At 47.1% G+C, this 19,435-nt stretch overlaps 7 protein-coding genes across 7 annotated transcripts; 1 reads left to right on the top strand and 6 right to left on the bottom strand.

Moving 5' to 3' along the window:
* Positions 1-59: 59 nt before the first annotated feature.
* Positions 60-2,016, bottom strand: BO82DRAFT_348761 (putative transporter; the record flags this gene model as incomplete). Its single annotated transcript, XM_025633847.1, has 2 exons — positions 1,754-2,016; positions 60-1,693 (listed from the first exon to the last, which is right to left on the bottom strand). The coding sequence occupies exons 1-2, from the start codon at positions 1,785-1,787 to the stop codon at positions 60-62; spliced, it is 1,668 nt and encodes a 555-aa protein (XP_025485899.1). The 5' UTR covers positions 1,788-2,016.
* A 208-nt stretch (positions 2,017-2,224) lies between these two features.
* On the top strand, positions 2,225-4,405 carry BO82DRAFT_298061 (Zn(II)2Cys6 transcription factor; the record flags this gene model as incomplete). Its single annotated transcript, XM_025631973.1, has 2 exons — positions 2,225-2,441; positions 2,541-4,405. 2 exons carry the CDS (start codon positions 2,225-2,227, stop codon positions 4,403-4,405), a joined length of 2,082 nt encoding a protein of 693 aa, XP_025485898.1.
* A 1,081-nt stretch (positions 4,406-5,486) lies between these two features.
* Positions 5,487-6,826, bottom strand: BO82DRAFT_323520 (NAD(P)-binding protein). Its single transcript, XM_025632800.1, has 2 exons — positions 6,535-6,826; positions 5,487-6,481 (listed from the first exon to the last, which is right to left on the bottom strand). The coding sequence occupies exons 1-2, from the start codon at positions 6,758-6,760 to the stop codon at positions 5,658-5,660; spliced, it is 1,050 nt and encodes a 349-aa protein (XP_025485897.1). The 5' UTR covers positions 6,761-6,826; the 3' UTR covers positions 5,487-5,657.
* An 898-nt stretch (positions 6,827-7,724) lies between these two features.
* On the bottom strand, positions 7,725-8,723 carry BO82DRAFT_359809 (NAD(P)-binding protein). The gene has a single exon (XM_025636661.1). The coding sequence runs from the start codon at positions 8,656-8,658 to the stop codon at positions 7,741-7,743; it is 918 nt and encodes a 305-aa protein (XP_025485896.1). The 5' UTR covers positions 8,659-8,723; the 3' UTR covers positions 7,725-7,740.
* A 686-nt stretch (positions 8,724-9,409) lies between these two features.
* On the bottom strand, positions 9,410-10,626 carry BO82DRAFT_359808 (uncharacterized protein). The gene has a single exon (XM_025636660.1). It carries the CDS (start codon positions 10,455-10,457, stop codon positions 9,753-9,755), a length of 705 nt encoding a protein of 234 aa, XP_025485895.1. The 5' UTR covers positions 10,458-10,626; the 3' UTR covers positions 9,410-9,752.
* A 1,295-nt stretch (positions 10,627-11,921) lies between these two features.
* BO82DRAFT_437210 (uncharacterized protein) lies at positions 11,922-12,672 on the bottom strand (the record flags this gene model as incomplete). Its single annotated transcript, XM_025641175.1, has 2 exons — positions 11,922-12,450; positions 12,524-12,672. 2 exons carry the CDS (start codon positions 12,670-12,672, stop codon positions 11,922-11,924), a joined length of 678 nt encoding a protein of 225 aa, XP_025485894.1.
* Positions 12,673-13,436: 764 nt separating this feature from the next.
* BO82DRAFT_396661 (beta-galactosidase) lies at positions 13,437-17,153 on the bottom strand (the record flags this gene model as incomplete). Its single annotated transcript, XM_025638855.1, has 6 exons — positions 13,437-15,814; positions 15,880-15,938; positions 16,020-16,345; positions 16,391-16,423; positions 16,476-16,498; positions 17,104-17,153. 6 exons carry the CDS (start codon positions 17,151-17,153, stop codon positions 13,561-13,563), a joined length of 2,745 nt encoding a protein of 914 aa, XP_025485893.1. The 3' UTR covers positions 13,437-13,560.
* Positions 17,154-19,435: the final 2,282 nt, after the last annotated feature.

The raw sequence follows: 19,435 nt of genomic DNA, 5'->3' as shown, positions 1-19,435 counted from the left end.
CCTGCTACCCCTGAGAGCTCAGAGCTACTTGTTTCCCCCCGTCTCGGACGGTTGCGGACTCACTCGACGTGATCCTTCTCCTCGCTCTTCGGGATGCGAACAAACCCAATACAAACCGCCGCCGCCGCGAGCGAAATCGCCAAACTAAACCACCAGATCGCCCGTAGAGCGCCGAGGTCCAGACTATACCCGTCCCCGCCCGCTTCGGTAACTTCCTTCCCGATAGTGTCTCCAATGGCCGTCACAATCGCCGCGGACAAATTCTGAATCGTCACGAGTAGACTCCCGGCTGAGCCCTGGAAGGAGCGGGGCACATTGGATGTGATGAAGATCGACGCGGCTGCGAATGTCAGATCCGGTCCGAAGGTCACGAGCGCAATTCCCGGCATCGACAGAGCCCAGTAAGTCGTGTTCGGGGTTTGAGGTAGGAAGAACACAGGACCCATTGTATTCGCGAGCATTCCGGCGATGAGGATCCAATGTCCGGGGACTAGATGTAAGGTTTTCGAGACGGTGTATGTGGCGAGGATGCCGCAGATCATATTGGGGATAAAGTATAAGGCCACGGTGATGGGAGTGTGGCGTTGGATTGTAAGGAGAAACCGCACGGCGAAGAACATCCATCCGCCGACATATGCTCCATACCCGAGGAAATAGGAGATTGCAAGTGGGAGAAATCCCGCGGTGGTCCAGAGCCGGTTATCAACGAGCGGTCGAGATGCTCGTCGTTCAGCGAAGTAGAATAGAACAAGAAAAAGCGCTCCGACAATGATCAGGATGTATGTGTATGGGCTCCAGCCGCTGGGGACGCCTTGCGTCAGGCCGAGTATAATTAGGCCGCAGCCAGTCGCCGCCAGGACTGCGCCGAGCACATCGAAGTGCTTCAGCGATAGCTGATTACCGGAGGCACCGGGTCTCGGGGCAAATGAGGGGATACCTGAAAATGAAGCTACGGCACAGATGATGCACACCATGGCATTGCTTCCAAATATCCATGGCAGGTGTGCGGTGAGGGCGCCGCCTTGTAAACAGCCGATCAGGAAGCCCACGGGCGTCATTGCGGACATGACCGAGAAAACCCTAGTTTTCCGAATCCCAGGCGAGTACACGCGCCCCAGCAGACTCATGGAAGTTGACTGCAGGACACCAATCGCTAGCCCCTGCATGGCCCTGACCACGAAAAAGAGGACAGGCAGGGAAGGGCGGATACTGAAAACGCCCACAACATTCCAGATAACGAGCCAAACGAAACCCATTATCATTAGGAGTCTCGGGTCTGACAGATCCGCCAGCGACCCGGACACAATCACAGCGATGCCGTTCGCCAGCAGGAAGGAGCCAATCAACCAGGGAGTATTGCTTTCGCTGACCCCGAGTCTGTGAGGGAATACAGCCTGGTTGATAACGACATTGCCGAGAAAGAGGCCAAATAGGAACAGGCCCATAGAGCAGAGTAGGATGAATGTGAACTCGCCCGTAAAGCCGCCGAACTCGGAGGGAACACCCTGTGGGCGTCGAGGATGCACTTCGGTCTCTGCTCCATGCCGCGCGGGAGCGTCTTCGAGGTCCAGGGCTGCCGAGGGACGGTGGACTTGCGGCATGTAGCCGTGATTACACTCCTTCGATGCATTAGTCATATCTGTCCTGGTAGGTGGTTGCTGGACCGCGTCAGGAACGGGAGTTGGCTCTTTCTCTGGCGGACGACAATTAGTTAGGGCTAAGTAGACTCCAGGAGTAGTTGTGATATCACTACCTTGCCAGTCTGTATCCTCCACTGGAGGAGTCATGCTTGATTGTCGGGACTATTACTCGGTATCTTGGAAAGATGCTTGAAGAGACTCGCCCGGACTTTGCCGTCAGTATTTGTAGCTTTCGAGATTTATCAATCTGCACATGGAGCCTGTTTCTTATAAAGCACCAAAAAGGTTTTGGGTACTGAGGTGACCCCAACGCATTCGGTAGAATACGATACATCATTTCCGCCGATAAAGCCATTTCCCTAACCCTGAATTCGGTAGATGGGTGAGAATATATCAAGTTTTACCCGAGTTTGCTGGTTTCAAGAGTGAATGAGCGTAACGGGTGTGAGCACAGGAGGGTCGATATATCCGGGTATATGCTTGCCGCCACCGGCTATATCGCTGACTAATACCCGAGTCGTCTTTTTCATTCCCCCTCATGATCCAACATGACGTTCAGCGAATATTGCCGACATGATTGCGACATGGTGGACACAAGGGACCCTAGCAGACAGCCGACCAGATCGCGCATGCGAGCAGGAAAGGCATGTACGCGCTGCCATGAGAAACGGATCAAGTGTGACGCCATGCAACACATGCCATGCACTCGCTGCGTGCGAGATCGCCACGCGGATTGTGTGCTCCGGGAGACGAAACGTGGGACGTATACCCGGAGTGCCCTGCGTCAGAAAAGAGTGCGCAGTGATCATGAATCACGACTAAGAGTCCCGGCTGGTGTCGCCGGCGGTCTGCCCTCGCGACATATTTTAAATTATCATATCGGGGCTGAAGATCCTGAAGTACCACTTGCGCCTGGGTCTGATGTTGCGGCACCTTTCCCAACAGGTTCATCTGCTCCGAACTTAGGTTCACGAACCATCGACCATGCCCATCCTCAGACCGGCTTTGGAACCTCCAGTTCACAGGTTCGGTCTCAGGAAGGCCCGCGAGCGAGTGAGCCTGCGCCTACCCATGTTGCAGCGGAGGCTCCAGGCGACGGCTCCTCCTACCATCAAATCTCGTGGTCCGCGATGTTCGACCATTTCTTGAACAACCGCGAAAACGGACAAGACTGGATTGACAAGTGCTCGATCACTTACCTCGGAGAGTCCTTTCCCCTGTCTATCGTCTTGGGTGGCTCCAAGGGCGACAGCCGACCGAGACTACACCATCTAGGCCCGCCTTTGCCTACGGCCCTAGGAAATACACCCTTCCAGTCCCAGCCCACAAATATGTTATCAGAGGACCTCGAGTATCTCCGTGCCAAGGGAGTGTTCAACCCGCCGGAAAAGGCACATCTGAATGCCCTCATCTCGATCTTCTTGGATCACGTCTACCCGCTCTATCCGATTGTCAATCGCCAGGAATTCATCCAACAGTACAAGAACGAGCAACTATCGTTAATTCTCACCTATGCTATCAGCTTTATTGCAGTAACATTCGCTCCTGAGTCCGCCCTGAGCCTTCTAGGCTTTCAGACCCGGCCTGAGGCCCGTTTATTCTTCTACAAGAAGGCCAAAGCGCTCTTCGACATGGGATATGAAACGAATAAAATCACTCTCCTCCAAAGCACATTTCTCCTATCGTTCTACGGCGGCGGGCCAAACACCTACTGGAACTTTTACTCCTGGATCAGCACGGCTGTGACAATTGCCGAAGGCATAGGAATCCACCGCTCGACCATGGCAGTACCCAACATGCAACCGCAAGACAAAAGCCTAATGCGACGATTATGGTGGGCCCTGGTGGTTCGCGACAGCATATGCGGCACGTTGGTCGGGCGTCCGTTCCGCATTGACTTGGACCAGGCCGATGCAGATATGTTGACGATCGAGGATTTCGCGCACGATGCCGCAGCCCCTGACTTCCTGGAGGACCCTGCGACTCACCGATATGCGCAGCACCAAATCGAGACCGCGAAGCTGTCCCAGATCATGCGTGAGATCATCATCAGCCGGTTCTACCCCGGAAGACGGCCCGTGATGTCCGACGAGCTCGTTGAAAGACTGGACCGGTGGAAAGCAGATCTGGTTCCGACATTGACCTGGGATGCCGAGGTGCCGGATCCCTCGAACCCGTTCTCCACGGCCCTGTCCGTCCAATACCACCACCACCTGATCTTGATTTATCTCGGGCACAGACGCGGCGAGGAGACGTGTCGCCGCGATGAGCGTGAGGTCGACGAGATCATCGACACCGCCGCACATCATATTTCCACCGTGGTGTGCATGCTCGTGACGCGATCGGCCGTGCTCAGCGTGCCCCATGAGCTATACCACGGGATCTTCCTCGCGCAGGCGGCGTTCTATGAGCGGATGCGGAGTTCGAATAAACTGGTCGCGCGGCTTGGTCGGTCGGCGCATAACTCCTGCCAGATGGTTTTGAAGGCAATCAGTGAATTCTGGGATTGCGGGACGTTTATCATGCGGCTGTTTGATAATTTGTCGAGTCGCTGTTTGGAGCAGCAGTCGCGGACTACCGAGAGTGGGCAGGAGAGCCGTGCTGTGGGGGCTGCTGAGGCTTCTGATGTAGGTGGCACTGTGAACGCTGCGAATGAGGCGGGCATTTTCAATTTCAATGGTTCGCTGGGGGATGATTGTTGGCAATGGAACCCGATGCTGGAGAGTCTGTTCGATTTACCACCGGAGCTTTTTTTGGCTGACTAGCTGTGGTTGTCTCCCTTGTCCTGGCATGTCAGAACATAGCATTGGTGTAAAGATCCTGTCACAAAATAGATCTGTGGTCGGGAAACCGAATCCGGAGCAAGACGGCCTTTTGACAAATGACTCGCAGAAACTGATACCCTGTCTATATGCACGGCTATATGGCTGACAGATGGTTACGCCCGGTACAGCCAACAACTCAAAACCACCTCCCACTGTTAGTACCTGATGGTCGCTTTCATGATTTAAGATCCACCTTCGGTGTTTTATATTGTCGCACGGCATACATCCTGAAGCATAACACCCACATTTCCTAGAGGGTTTGGCTCACGATGACAATCACCCATATTGTCTTTTTTCAATTCAAGCAGGATGCGCCTGTTGAAGCAGTTCATGAGGTCTGTTGGGTTCTCTTCCTCCTATCCCCATCATCCGTCCCAAAAGTAATGTAATAGCTAATAAGCGTCCAGGCATGCAAGCGAATGCTGAGTCTCAAAGACCGCTGCCTCCATCCATCAACAGACAAACCATATATCCAATCAGCGTCGGGAGGAAAGAATATTCGCCTGAAGGTGCACAGGTAGGTCCACCATTCCTCTGGTGCCGAAGCTTCCGTGAGAAAAGATGTTGATTTCTTACTCAGGGTAGTATCACACATGCATTAATTGTTGAGTTTGCAACACACGCGGACAGGAACTTTTACGTTAATCGAGACTCTGTACATCAGTAGTTTGTTAGGAGCCTGGATGGGTTAATTGAGAGGGCTCTGGTGGTGAACTTTACTCCTGGTGTTGTGTAAAAGTAAGACTTACCATTAGATGAACAGGTTGAATATTTCAAAGGTGTTGAAGATAGCAAACAAAAGCTTGCAATCAAACAGGTTACCTAGGATGCTAAATGCATACACACCATATATATAGTATAGACAATTCACCCTACTTGTAGCGAACCCTTTATGACGTGTGCCAGAATTCACTGGGAACTAAGTAGTAGGGTTAAAGGTAAAGTCAACAAGAAATCACTATACGACTGGGAGAATAACGCTAGGTGATGTTGGCTGAAGGCCAGGAGATAGATGCAGGCCACCGAATTACTCAGAGCTTCATTCTGGCAACCTCATTGAGGAAAGGTATCTCCGTGTGTGTGCGCAGCCACATGAAGGCTCTGGATAAATGGTCTTTCAATCAGTTGCATGGTTGTACTGGGCGACGAAGTTTGTACTCAGAGTGGTCACTATCTATATAGCCCCCTGCACTCAAAGCCCCAGTCTAGTCGCCTCAGATCTTACAATCTCCGGCAACTCTTCGCTCAGACCCCTCTCCTGCGGCTTCCACCCGAGAACCTTCCTCGCCCGCGCCGCCACTCCCCGCGAGTTCATCCCCCAACTCGCCGCCTCGAATCCCGCCGACGATTTGACAGCTTCATCAATCGACCAAGCCCGAAGTTCAGGCTTATCACCCTTGATGTACCCCTGTCTGAAGGTCTCCTCGCCCACAGCAACCGACAGATCACCCCAGACATGCTCCCCATCCTCAGCGAAATAGTACCCATGCGCTCCCCAGATCTCCGGATCATCTCTCGAGGAGGGCTCCAACGCTGCCTGCACAAGGAGCTCAAACACCCTGCTCAGATCATGCACATGCACATGATTCCATCGTGACAGACCCTTCCCGATCCGCGGGCAGTACTGCTCCTTCAAAATAAACGCTGAAAGCTCGTACACCTGTCGTCCGCGACCGGAGACCGGCCCGCGGCCCTGACCGTAGATCGTAGGAGGGCAGAGGACGGCCGTCTTGACGGAATCCGCATGGTCAATGCCCGTGTTGAGGACAATCTCGTCCACGTTGCGGTGGAACGCCGCACTGGGGAGGTTGACCAACTCGTCCACACCCTCGAGGTCATTGAAGACTTTTTCATCCTTCTCGCCGAATGTCTTCTTCACTTCCGAATCAAAGTAGGTCAGGATCCCCGCCCCCCCGGTGTGCAGCCAGAACCCGGGTCGCGCGGCGGAATGGCCCTGCACCAGACCCTTGGCTATCGCCGTCGCGGCATCGGCGTGGTCCGATGAGTCGGCAGTATCTGTAGCAGGTCAGCACGCCTGACGTGGAATGTATGCGGTATGGAAAACGTACGGATAATGATATCGGCCCACGCCGCTTCACGTTCCAGCAATTCGAGATCGTCATTGCCGCCGATGACAGTGCGGGCTGTGGGATACGCGGATTTTACTTTCTTGGCCTTGTCTTCCGAGCGGATAAGCAGTGCGTACTCGAACTTGGGATATCGATGGTAAACTTGGTACAAGGCATCGCCGCCGATGTAGCCGGTGGCTCCGGTGAGGAAGACTTTGACTGTCATTTGCCGGTGTTGATAACTGCGCTTGATGAAAGAAGGAGCCCAACAAGAGACTTGAACCAGGTGGTTTTTCTTTAATTTGAGGGCTGGATAATCCTGTGTATCGCAAGTTCATTTAAGAAGCCCGCCCTGCACTAAATGACGTAATAGCGGAATGTATATTCCGGTGTGGCAATGGCTGGCATATAGCCGAAGGACAGGTGCGTTTTCATATAGCAAGGCGGACCCCCCCCCCCGGGTCAATGCTAATTTCAGAGTTTCGGGTGAATGAATGGACAAATTGGCATCATTACGCATGTCTTTTCGAATTGGGTGCACAGGTGGCTATGTCTGATTGGCTACAGAAATTGTACCTTTTGTGCCTCATCCATCTGCAGACAGATCGAGATGTTGTATGTCGTTAGTAAGCTCAATGGCTTATTAGCAAGGCATGCTATTGACGTAGTGTTGTCCGGCGGAGAGATGGCTACGAGCTTTGAGGCAGTTAGAGATCGATATAGATAGGTTAGGACTAGGTATTGGAAAGGACCGCAAAGACCAAGGATCAGACCGCACCAGACCGAACCGCACCAGTCTTTGGTCCTGAGTCTGACTGCACCACTGTGGTTTGGTGCAGTCCTGTAGCCTTATAAATAAAATGTATAGCTAGTTTATATTTTGTTATATTTTAGTTTTATCAGTTGTTCTTCTGTATTCTTATCTTCTTATTTAAAAGCCTAGGCTGCCTTTTTATTTTCTAAAATATGTTTAGCTTTTTATTAAACCTTATATTTAAGGGGTAAATGGTGAAAAAGTGTGGTAAACAAATGCCTTTTGTAATAGCCAGAGTAGTAGTATTATATCTTAAGATATTATTACTAATTTTTTTAACTTTATAAAACTACTGCAGTTTTAGGTAGTTCTACAACTATATTACTTCGCTATTATATAATACTTATTTTAAATTTTTATATATATATATATAACAGTCAGGTTAAGCCACTCTATATATATCTGGCTCTGAAAAAAGCCTCCCAGTCCTTCAATTCCGGATGAACCTCTCGCAGCGTGTTGATATCTGCTTTGTAGCCCTCCTCTTGCATCCAGTTCATCATCTTGCGGACTTCAGGCACGCCGTACCGCAGAGCCTTGCCAAACAGGCCGAATGTAGTCTCCATTCTACGTCCTGTGACTTTATGGAACGCTGCATCAATCTGGTCAAAGGTGGCTTGGTCCCCCGCCAATCCGATGGCCTTGTGGTTCCAAGCCTCGGGATTTTCAAATGCCTTGGCTGCAAATACTCCAATATCCGAGACTGCAACCCATTGCATGGGTCGTTCGGTGAGGTTATCCCGGACCATAGTCATCAGGACTTTGCCGAAGAGATTGGGTTCGTAAGTATCCATAAAGGCCACCGGTCGCAATATTGTCCACCCCATCAAGCCATTTGTTCTCGATATTGAGTCTCGAAGATGCTGCTCAATCTGATGCTTGTTTCGGAAATGCGGGATGGTGGTCGGATTCTGCCAGGAGCGCTGCACCCCTCCCCGTTCCACGGAGGAATAGACAAAGAAGCTGACCCCGGCACGGATAGACTCCTCGATCAGCGTTACACCTTGTTCAACCTCTTGCTTTGGAGTGACATCTTTGCCCATGATAGCCTGGACGGAGAAAACTCCCCAGATGGGGACTGGCCCGGCCACTTGGCGCGCGGCACTGAAGAGCCCGGAGACGTCATTCAGGTCACCCTGCACAATTCTAATCCGCGGAGACTTTTCTCGTAGGCCCTGAGCTCGATTTGATTGACTGTCTCGAGTGACACATAACAGCAGAAAATCATTTTGGCTGCTGGCCACTAAAGCTTGGACAACGGCTCCGCCTTGCTTGCCGGTGGCCCCGGTGATGAGAACAGCTCGGGACATTCAACCGATCATGTCAAGAAGGTGAGATTAAAAACTTATCGCTGCGTAAAGTTCGCTTGTTGAATGATACAAGATATTTGAAAGTGGCAAAAACTTTTCTTAAGCACTTAAGTCTAATCAACGCATTTGTGAATTACAAATCACCGGCCCTCGGGATTCGTTCTAACCCCGAGCAGTCATCCACGGCCTGGTTAACGACTGGGCTCATATCGTATTAATAATGAATTGTATGTAGCCTTGTAGATGTGAATCCACATGCCATAGGATTGTACAGTATATGGCTCTAACGACCCTGAAGATGAGACGTCTTTGGGATAGGTTAGATGCTCAGGTCGGAGTAGGCCTAGGAATGGTGCGGTCTCTGGTCTTTGCTTATATTACACAGGACCACACTATAGTCCCCTGCAGTCCTAGGCGGTCTTTACTCTGGAGTACCGCTTCTGTATAAATATACTAAAATCTTTTATCATAATAACTAGATATTATTAGCAAGAGTTTAACCATATACTACTGTAAAAGTAATAGCTAAACAAAGTAAGTTAATACTGTATTTAAATAATATCTCTGTATCTATATAGACTATTTATAAAACAACTAAAGCTCATAGCTTTTTTAGCTAAGTTGATACTAAATACAACTTACTTTGATATAATTAACATAACTATATTTTTTATAAACCATGTCCCCTTTTCTGTATCAACATTAATTGTAGTATCTTTTCTACATCAATATATCAACTATTTCTCCCCCCCCCCAAACACGGAAGCGATTCTCTACTAGTCGTTTGGACACGAGAGGTGGCAGAGCAATTCCCGCTGTACTTTATAATACGCAAAGCAAAACAATCCAAACAGGAGAAAGGCCTTGCCGGAATCAACTGCTCACAGTATCGTTGCAATGGCGCCTCAAACCCATGCAGCGTTAGATCGTCTATTTAAGTCAAATAAGCACGATGATGTATCGTACAACAAGCACCCTAGCGCAGATTAGGAACAAAGAGCGGCCGGAAGGTCGCGCCGGGGAATTGCATCCTGGCAAAGCCCTTTTTCAAAATTAAAATGAAAGAAAGCAGAGCGAGTGACAGGTATATTCAGCTACTCAAGAGGCATGGGTATCAATGGCGACGAAGCAGAGAGCAAAGGGGACAAAGCTGGCGGCCGACGAAGCTCGACGAGGGCACGCAGCCGGCAATAGCAGTCGAGGAAGAGCTCATTGAGGGGGGTCATCTTGGAGCTGGAGACGGCAAGGACGACGCAGCGCTCGTTGATAAAGAAGGTCAGACGTCCGTGGACGTCCGGGAAGACGGCCATGCCAAGAGCGGTGGTCCAGAGGCTGGCTTTGGGGGCGTAGCGGAGGCGCGTGGCCGGGTCCGTGTGGGTGATGCTCGTGTCGAGGTCGCGCAGCAGGGCGGCGATGGTTTCGGGATGCCAGGGGAGGCCGGGGTCTGCCAGCGTGTGCAGGAGGGTCATGGACAGCTGGCAGGTGCGGAGGAAGGAGGTCTCGCTGCTGCTCCAGGTTGAGTCGTCGGTCGTGGTGGATTGAATGACCGGGGGACCGTTGTCCAGCAGTGTCCACAAATTGGAGGATTCACTGGGTTGCGCGAGGGCTTGGAAGAGGTCCTGGATGTGCTCGAGGACGCGCACCAGCTGCAATTGTAGAGTGAAGTCGACTCTCGAGCCGCCCCGGTGCAATCGGTCGAGGGCGAGGCTCGGGAGGCTGTCGGGTAGGGCTTCATCGGGGGTGAAGGGCGGCGGCAGCGCGGAGTCAGTCTGGCCGAAGACGACCATGGGCAGAACCATGTTCATCTCTATCATCTCGGCCAGAATCCCGTCGAATCCGAGTTGTTTGAGCCCTCCTCGCAGGGCTACCAAGCGGAGGAGACCCTGTCGGTGGGCTTCGGTCGCATCTGAGTCTTTTTCAATGGACTAGACATAGACAGCATTTAAGCGGCCGCAACACTTGGCAGACATGGTCAGGTACCGGGGAATATACGTACTCCGCTTACTACCAGAAGCAGCACAGAGGCTATCGTCGCATCGCCCATCGAGCCCCCGCGGACCAGACGACGATTCAGCAGCCGAATCGCATTGGTCTGATGGTACAGGGTGGCGTAGTTTGGGGCGGTGCTTTGCGCCCCATGCATAGCGTCCATCTCGGCCGAGGCCGTGTAAAGCGTCGCGTGGAACAAACAGGGATCGGTCAGAGCGTGGCGGATCCACGAAGACCGCAGATGATACGCAATGCTATTCTCCTAGACCTGTAGAGCCGCTAGCCCCATCTGCTCCTGGACTAGGGTCGATTTATAAGCTGACTGTCTGCCGCTGCAGGGTCCCTTTGTTTACTTACAAAATCATATTAACCCTGGGATATAGGTTCTGGGTTCGATTGGATACGTGGGTTGCAGGTCCAGACTTCGAATCATCGATGCGGACGAGAAAAAATGCTGGGAACTCAAGCATTGTGTTCGGACCGGGTCATCGTAGGTGCAGCACGCATCCAGCCTCCGGAGGGTGTCAGTATGAGCACGAATAACACGTTCGGGAAGACGAAGAACCGGGCATCCGACGAGTTACCTTCTGCAACGCCCACAACCGGGGTGTGTCTTGTCGCAGGATTTCTTATGCAGCCGACATCTGCGACACGACTTGCGACCCCGGAACGAGAACACCTCAGCGGTGACTAATGCCGGATGGAGGAGAGCTGTGGGGACGGCGTGCAGCAGTTGTTCATGCCGGATGGGCACGATGCTGCCGTAGACCCCATTGCCTCCGTACAAGCACGGTTGGGATGATCTGAGGGCCCGAACCGTTTATCATCTTAGTTTCCATCTAAACCCAGGACTTTCTTTTTGCTTTACGATCCTCTTACTTCTGGCATCGCGAACACGCAGGCATCAGTCGGTCGCATTTTCTTTTCTTGGTCCGGCAAGAGAAGCACGACTCGCTGTATAGTCATGATGAGGGGGTGACATGGTCACGTGGAAGGGTTGGTTGGGAGTGGAGGATTATTTGGGGCTTTTCAGTTTTCAGCCCGGAGAAAACGTCAAACTTATATTACGACACTAGGCGATTGAAAACAGTACGCATAATTACCAAGGGGAGGAGCCAAGAGAAACGAATCCAAGCCAAGACTCCTCAGAGTGTCTAGTTCCCGGTCAGATCTCGCCCATCAGTATCGGACGGACGCGACAATAAAGACAAACAAACGAGCGCTAATCAAACTCAAAGTACTCGTACATCGCAGGAACCACAAAACAAACAAAATCAAGCGGATGAGATCCCCGGCTTATCCCGCACATGCTCCGCCTGATCCAGGGCCGCCTGCTCGACCACCCACCGCGCCACGTCGCACCGGTTGACCCCCAACCCTAACGCCCCGTCACCCACGTAACCCTCCACCACCCATCCTGGCCCCTGATCCTTCAGAAACCCGACCCGAAACAACTTCCACTCTAGATCTTCAGCGTCCTCGTCAAATGCCCTCGCCACCTCGATAAAGTTCCTCCATGCGCTATGCCCTAGGACCCGGAGCATCCCCACAAGCAGGCTGCAGGGGAGGCTATACCGGTCCCGCGGGTGGGGGACGCTGAAAATACTCAGCGCGAGGATGCGGGAGACGTGCGCCTCGCGCATCAGCCGGAAGATGCGGCGGTAGAAGTCCGGGAACGGAGTGTCTTTTATCGTCATTCCAGACGGGCCCAGCACGGAGACGATGACTGTTTGGCCCTGGATCGCGCGACGGAGTTGGGCTTCATCTTGGAGTGTGCCTTCTAATGTCTGGTCTCTTTGTAAGCTGTTTCCAAGGCAGTAAAGCGAGTAAGACAAAAGTAAGAAAGGGGGGAGTCGAGTTAACGTGGTTTCCTTACTGTAACCCAGCGTTCTGGGCGTGGATCGGCAGGGTCCGACGGCCATAGATGGTAACTTTCCACCCGGTCCGGAGGGCCTCGGCCACAATCTGTTGGCCCGTGGGGCACGATGCACCGAACACCAGCAGCGATCTTAAGTGGGATGACATCTTCTGCACGGTAGCACAAATGGGGAATGTCTATTGTGTATGTTATTTAGTTCAGATGCGATCCATCGCCATGATGTGCCGCGTTCTGTCCCTATTTATGTCTGTATTTTCCCCCTATGCGCTTCCCATCGGGTAGCCCTGATCGGCAAAAGCCCGCTAGCGCCAACCGCAAGTGCATCGTCACGGCCTTGCCATTCTATCTAAACCACCGATTACGTACAGTGTAGTGAGTGCACTAGCTGTTCTTCAGTCTTTGTTCACTTCATTTGTCTTTTTTTCACAAAGCTGGGATCAATCGTCGGATATTACATGGCAGCTGTTATTTATAAATACTGTTTAGCTGATACTACTTGTGGTAGATGATATCCCGAGAGATAGGAAATATAAATACGCTTAAACTTTTCCAACTAAAATTTTGTTTTGAAGCGTCAAAGCTAGAATGACAAGACGTATGCTGTTGATATTTCACTAATGTAGAGCACTGCTGCAACAGATCTCTGTAAAAAATGGCAAAGTCGATCAGTAATATATTTGTGTAGTATATAGCGCAGTTAACAGCCACATTAGAGTATCTCAATTGTGATTGATAAGTAAATTTAAGCAATCTGCATATTCATATCAGTAAGTATAGTATATTTGAAAATGTAATCATTGAATATTTTAGCATGAGTTTTACCAATGATGATCATTTATCAGCCCTGATGATTCATACCCCTTTCTACCTGTCTAGCTGCAGCGAATACTGTAAACAGTGTTTGGAGATGCTTTAGTTCAAAAGTTGCATGTAAGGCTCACGAGGTACACCTCAACAGTGGATTTTCGTTTCTGTTAGTCCGGAGAGAACAGTAATTGATATCCGCAACTACCTCGAAGATCCCGAAAGCACACTCAAGCGTCTTCATTCACCAGCCTCCAAACAGCTACACCAGCCGAAGGGATCTCAGATCCGTTATTGCCTATCAACAGCCTAGCTCCCTCAATAGCAGGAATCCTCGCAGATTCCAACCCGTAGTTGAAACCCCAGAGCAGAGATCGCCTCCGCGCAAACCGCAGGTTAGGTCCTAGGTCACTATCGCCGCTGACCTGGCGTCCCGCGAAGTCGGTGATATTCGCCTCCTTGGCGACATCACCCAAATAGGACAGGAGCAGGTTGACGGTAGGATTGACACCAAGGTAGTGAAAGCCGTTGCTGGCGCAGCCCGCCGGCTTGCCTTCACGGTGCGGGGCAGTGTACCTCAGGGTCTCGGCACTGGTGCGGTTGTCCCGCGCGCACACTACCCACTCTTCCCAGCCGGAAATGTTAAAAGTCTTGCCGGCATACGAGACTCTGTTACCTGCGTAATCGGGTGGTGTCTCTATACGGGTGACTTTCATCGCAAGACGATTGCGGATCGGCCCTTGGGCGGGGGCAAGGCCGGGCAAATAGCTGAAGGTGTCTGTAAGGGAGCCGGTGTGTGGCCCCAGGACGACGAGTCCGCTGTATTCAGCCAACGACTGTTCGAAGGCCTTGGGAATGATGGGTAGACTCGGCACCACAACTAATTTGTAACCTTGGATTGGCTGGTTTGGCGAGATCACGTCAACGGAGACACCCAGGCGGCGGAGCGCGGAGTAGAATTTGTAGACGAGATCCAGGTAGTTGACGGCTGTACCGGTATAGCTGGTCGTGTCAGGACTCCAGGTGCCACTGTAGGGCTCGATGTCCCAGACTTGACTGGAGATATAGTCAAAAACAAGAGCCACATCCGCTTGCTGTTCTTGGTATTGGTCAGTATCAAGCGCTTCCACTAACACTGGGAGATCTTCGTTCGCAAATGTCTGCACCTCGCGAAAGCCTTCATCGGCGGCATCGTCGGAGGTAAATAAGCCGGAGAGGGTTTGCTCGGCTCCAAATGGAACCTGCCGCCAGCGGAAATAGGACACCATGTCTCCGAGATCGGCGAATGTCTCGTGTGTCCAGAGGCGTACCATTCCGCTCAAGGGCGACACCCGGTAGGGACTCCAGTTCAAAACACCGGGTTGCATCTCCATGATGCCAAAGGGGCCGGCTGTTTTGTTGTAGGCCGCCCCCGCAACGCCGCGATAGAGGGCATGATGCAGCGCCTGCCAATCTGGCAGACCAGTGTAAAGATAGTCCGCCTGCTCTGTTTGGGAGAGCCAAGAGAATGTGCTTGGCCCCGACAGTGGATATTCATCAAACGTGGCAAGATCGAGTCCCACCTCGCGGGCGAACTTGAAATGGTCGAACTCGAGAAAGCCCATCATCATGTTGGTTGTGATGAAATGTGTTGGTGCATACTGTCGCAGGATCTTCGATTGCTCCTGCGCGAACTCGATCATCATGTCCGAGCTGAATCGGTACCAGTCGAGAAGATGGCTAGGCGGTGGGGTGTAGACTTCCATGAACGGGGGGTGAATCCCATCGAAGTTAGTATACTGGTTCGACCAAAACACACGGCCCTGGGCGGCATTGAGGTTGTCGATAGTGCCGTATTTGCCCTTCAACCATGTTCTGAACCGCTTGATAGCATTGTGATCGTAACTCTGCACGGTATCATGGCATCCAAACTCATTGTCTAGTTGCCAGCCCGCCACAGCGGAATGATTGCCATACCGCTCGGCCAGTTTCTGCGTAATCCTCTGGCTCATTCGACGATAGTCAGGCGAGGAAGAGCTATAGTATCGACGCGAACCGAAAAGCTTGGTAGCATTGGTGTAGTCCACAAAGCTAATGTCATACTTTTGGTAGAGCCAGTCAGGCGGTGCTGCCGTTGGTGTCCCGATGATCGCTTTGAGGTGATACCGTTGCAGCAAATTCAGCGTTTTGTCAAGAAGAGTGAAATTGTACTGCCCCTCTGCAGGTTCTAGAATGGCCCAGTCAAATTCGTTGATCCGCACGAATGAGATGTTGGCCCCGGACATTTGAGCGATGTCGTGTTCCCACATGTATTCTGGCCATTGCGAAGGATAATAGTCGACGGCCAGGTGAGGACCGTTTGTCCAACGGGTGAGGGAGGGAGCAAACGATGGCTCTTGCTTTGATGTGGCATTAACAAGATCGGCGACTGTCAGAGCCACAACGGCCACCACTTGATGAAGGAGCATCGTGACAGATGAGCAATGCAGGTAGAGGATGAAGAACCTGTTTTTCTGGAGGGTCTCTCACTGGCTTAATAAATACAGTGGACCAATTTGCAAGAAACAAACCACAAATTAACCGACTGAATTGGTCTCAATTTAGCCGAAGTGAAGTGGTTTGATCGCCTCTACAAGACAACAGTAGGCTACGTATGATCCACCAGTGCAGAGATTCTGAATTGTTTACGATGTGGGGAACCCAGACCTACCCCGCATACTGTGTATTCGGTACACTTCCGACCCGTGCACTTTCCGCCGGCGAGTCGCCGAGGACACCTTCGACTTGGAATCATGCGAGCTAACTCCCTCACGACGTCACCTCCATGGCATTTCAATTCGCCGAGATGGTACCTTGTCGTCAATTTGCCCTTTTCTGTGCCGCCCAAACACGGGATTTGGCGAAGCAAGTCCTGAAGCATCCTTAGCCACGGGCCGTGCTGTTTGTTCACCGAGTACGGCGGACTATTGCGGCCATCGGGCAAATGAGTTTTTGCTTGGTATTTTACCGGCAGAATTAATTCATCTCCTAGATAGGCTATTTAAGTGAGTATTTATACATATATAAAGCTTTTTAACTTACTTAGCTTCACCTTGCGGCTACTAGTTCTAAGTACTATAAAAAAATATAAGTCTTATCCAGATTACTGTATACAGATATCCCGTACAGCTGGGGCGTATAAAAAAATAACTAAAAAATAAATATACCTTAATTAATTTTAATAATTTTATCTGGAATAGTAATTACAGGAATCTTTTTAATATCTTTTTTTTTTATAAAAAAAAGCCGGTGGGCAGGGACCAAAACAATTTTTTTTTTTTTTTTTTTTCTTTTTTTTCTTTTTCTCCTCCTCCTCCTCCTTTTCTTTAATTTCTAGTAAGATTAGATTTATACGGGCTCCCGGAGCAGGCAACCCCCTTTTAATAATAAAAATAAAAAAATTAGCCGGTTGTACAGCCCCCTATACTAAACTTTAAATAAAATAATAAGATTTTATATCCGGCTATTTATAATTAGTATATACTCTACTAAATATATTAGATAAATAGCAGTATTTTAAAAAGATACCAGCTTTACTAATATAGCAGCTAGTATAAGTTTTAAATAAAAGTCTTTTTAAAAACTAGATCAGCAGAGTATTAATATAAAACAGCTAATATAAAATAATTTAATAAGCTTAGATCCGGCTGTATTAGAACTTAATATTATATATTTTATATAAAGTAAGTATAGTTTTTTTTTATATTAGTATAGATATATAGAGTAAGTATTTTTAGATTACTATAAAAAATTACTAGATTACAGCCCTCCGGGAGCCTGTGTCATGGGTAATCCCTGAGGGCATGCTGAACCACCAACAGCTTGCCTATGTATCCCTGACAGAAGAGTTGTGATGTTAACAACTTAAAAACTACTTCCTCCAGTATTTAACTTCTAGAAACTTACTATACCTTTGGAATAGCAAGAATTAGTTTTAAAATTAATAGACTGCTATTATTCTATATCTAACTAACCTATTTTTCTTTAATAATTCTAATTCTTTTTTTTTAATTATTTATAGGATACAGTATATTACAATAATTATTATGTTTTAATAGCAGTTTAGAGTTGGAAACTTTTCCTACTGCTAATAGTTTATTACTTTTATTATTAGATTCTTTAGTAGAGGATCTTACTGCAGTTAGAGATATTATTAGCTAACTATAAAATTATTAGTAGTTATAAAAATAAGTTACTAAACTATAATAGAAAATCTAATATAATAATATTAAATTATAACTAACCTGGTAATAGAAAACTTTCTTACTTTTAAACAAATCTAAAATAAATATTAAAATTAAAAATATTCTGTAATTTAAACTCTTTTTTTAAATCCAAAAGTGTTAGAAGTGGTTTTATAATTTAGATTATAATTTTTAAAAAGTACTATTTAAATTTTATAATAACTATTATAAGATCTTTAAGGCTGTAAGCTATATAAATACAACCTATTAGCAGAAATAGTACTATTACTTTAATAAATTATTATTAAAATATAAAAAAAATATTAGCTATTTATAGCCTGTTTTTTTTAAATAAATATTTTTTTTTATTTAAAATACTACTATCTTTAAATCTGATGTGATAAGCCAGTTAGAATAAGTATAACAGTAAAATAACTAAAATTCTTATAAATTCTATACTTATTTTAATACTTTAGAGCAATATTTTTTTAGAGCTACTAAAAAAAAATACAGCTATATCTTCTTTGTAAAATTACTTTCTAATTTTAGTTACTATATTAAGAAATATATATATTAGCTGTCTGAGCAATAAGATAAAATAGTATCTTTTATTATTTATTATTAAAATCTATATATACAACAGTAAAAATATAAATAGGGATCTGATATATCTAATATATTTTAAAAATATCTATAATTTTATAAGAATATCTAATTTTTAATTCCCAGACCCAACTATACCAATACAACTAAAAGACAGTTGTAATATTTTTTATATAATAATACTAAGCATCTTACAAATCAATATCTTTAAAAAAGAAAAAAACCAGTTTAAATTTAAGAACTGTAAGCTAAAAAAGTTAATATAAAAAAATAGAATAGGCTGAGGCTAACTCTCCTGTCTCAGCCCTATATTATAAAGTAGAAACAGCTAATAAGATATTAATACTAATACAAATTCCTTATATTAAAAAAATCTATATAAATATTAATAGTTATATAGTATGTAATCTAGTTAGTATTATATTTATACAGTAATACTTTTTTCTAAAATCTTTAAAGTAACTGTTTTGGCTGGAAGCTATTAACTATACTTCTATTACCAGCTATAAAATATAGAATATTTCTTTAAATATTACTAATTTAAAAAAGATATAATATTATTTTATTAGATTATATATTACTACTAATTAAGATACTCCAATCCTACTTTCTATAACTACTCTACTTAATTATAAAATCTATTTATTACTATAAAATAAGAAATAGTGGTTTAAATTTAATAAAATCTAAAAGCTAAAATCTTAGAATTTTATTAAGACTTGCCAAAACTATATTTATATTTATACTATTATTAAAGCTTTAGAAAAGCTGTGGCTTTTTAGTAATAATAACCTTTAGTAATACTACTAAAACAACCCTATTCTAACAGAACTAGTTGAATTTTCTGATGTCTTTTTTTCTGATTAATCTAAAGTTTTTTTAGAATACTATAATAAGAACTATACTATTAACCTTTTTAAGGGCAAATTACCGCTGTTTGGGCCTATTTACCCCTTATTAGAATAAAAACTTTCTATATTTAGAGACTATATTAATAAAAATACTGTAAATAGAAGAATATATTTATTTAAAAGTCCTGCAGGGGCTCCTATCCTTTTTATACTAAAAAAGAATAGGAGTTTACAATTATATATGGATTACTGTGGATTTAATAAGATTATAGTTAAAAATTAATATCCACTGCCCTTAATTTCTGAGATCCTGGATTAGAGTGGATTTTGGTTGAAAAACAGGTTAAAAACCAAGCTCTTAAAATCTGTATTTGAATATATATTCTATTGTATATTTATGTTTTCAAAATGTAACTTTCATTGGATTTTATTTTTATTTATATTTTACA

The sequence above is a fragment of the Aspergillus uvarum genome (genome assembly GCF_003184745.1).
Source record: "Aspergillus uvarum CBS 121591 unplaced genomic scaffold BO82scaffold_107, whole genome shotgun sequence".
In the NCBI taxonomy this organism is placed as follows: domain Eukaryota; kingdom Fungi; phylum Ascomycota; class Eurotiomycetes; order Eurotiales; family Aspergillaceae; genus Aspergillus; species Aspergillus uvarum.
Note: the sequence above shows the minus strand (reverse complement) of the source record. Positions and strands in the feature narration are given on the sequence as shown.

Excerpts from the sequence above, each read along its gene's own strand:
- BO82DRAFT_323520 (XM_025632800.1), bottom strand. The coding sequence starts at position 6,760 with ATGACAGTCAAAGTCTTCCTCACCGGAGCCACCGGCTACATCGGCGGC. Across the intron at positions 6,482-6,534 it reads GTGGGCCGATATCATTATCC|ATACTGCCGACTCATCGGAC; the intron begins GTACGTTTTCCA and ends GACCTGCTACAG.
- BO82DRAFT_359809 (XM_025636661.1), bottom strand. The coding sequence starts at position 8,658 with ATGTCCCGAGCTGTTCTCATCACCGGGGCCACCGGCAAGCAAGGCGGA.
- BO82DRAFT_359808 (XM_025636660.1), bottom strand. The coding sequence starts at position 10,457 with ATGGTTCTGCCCATGGTCGTCTTCGGCCAGACTGACTCCGCGCTGCCG.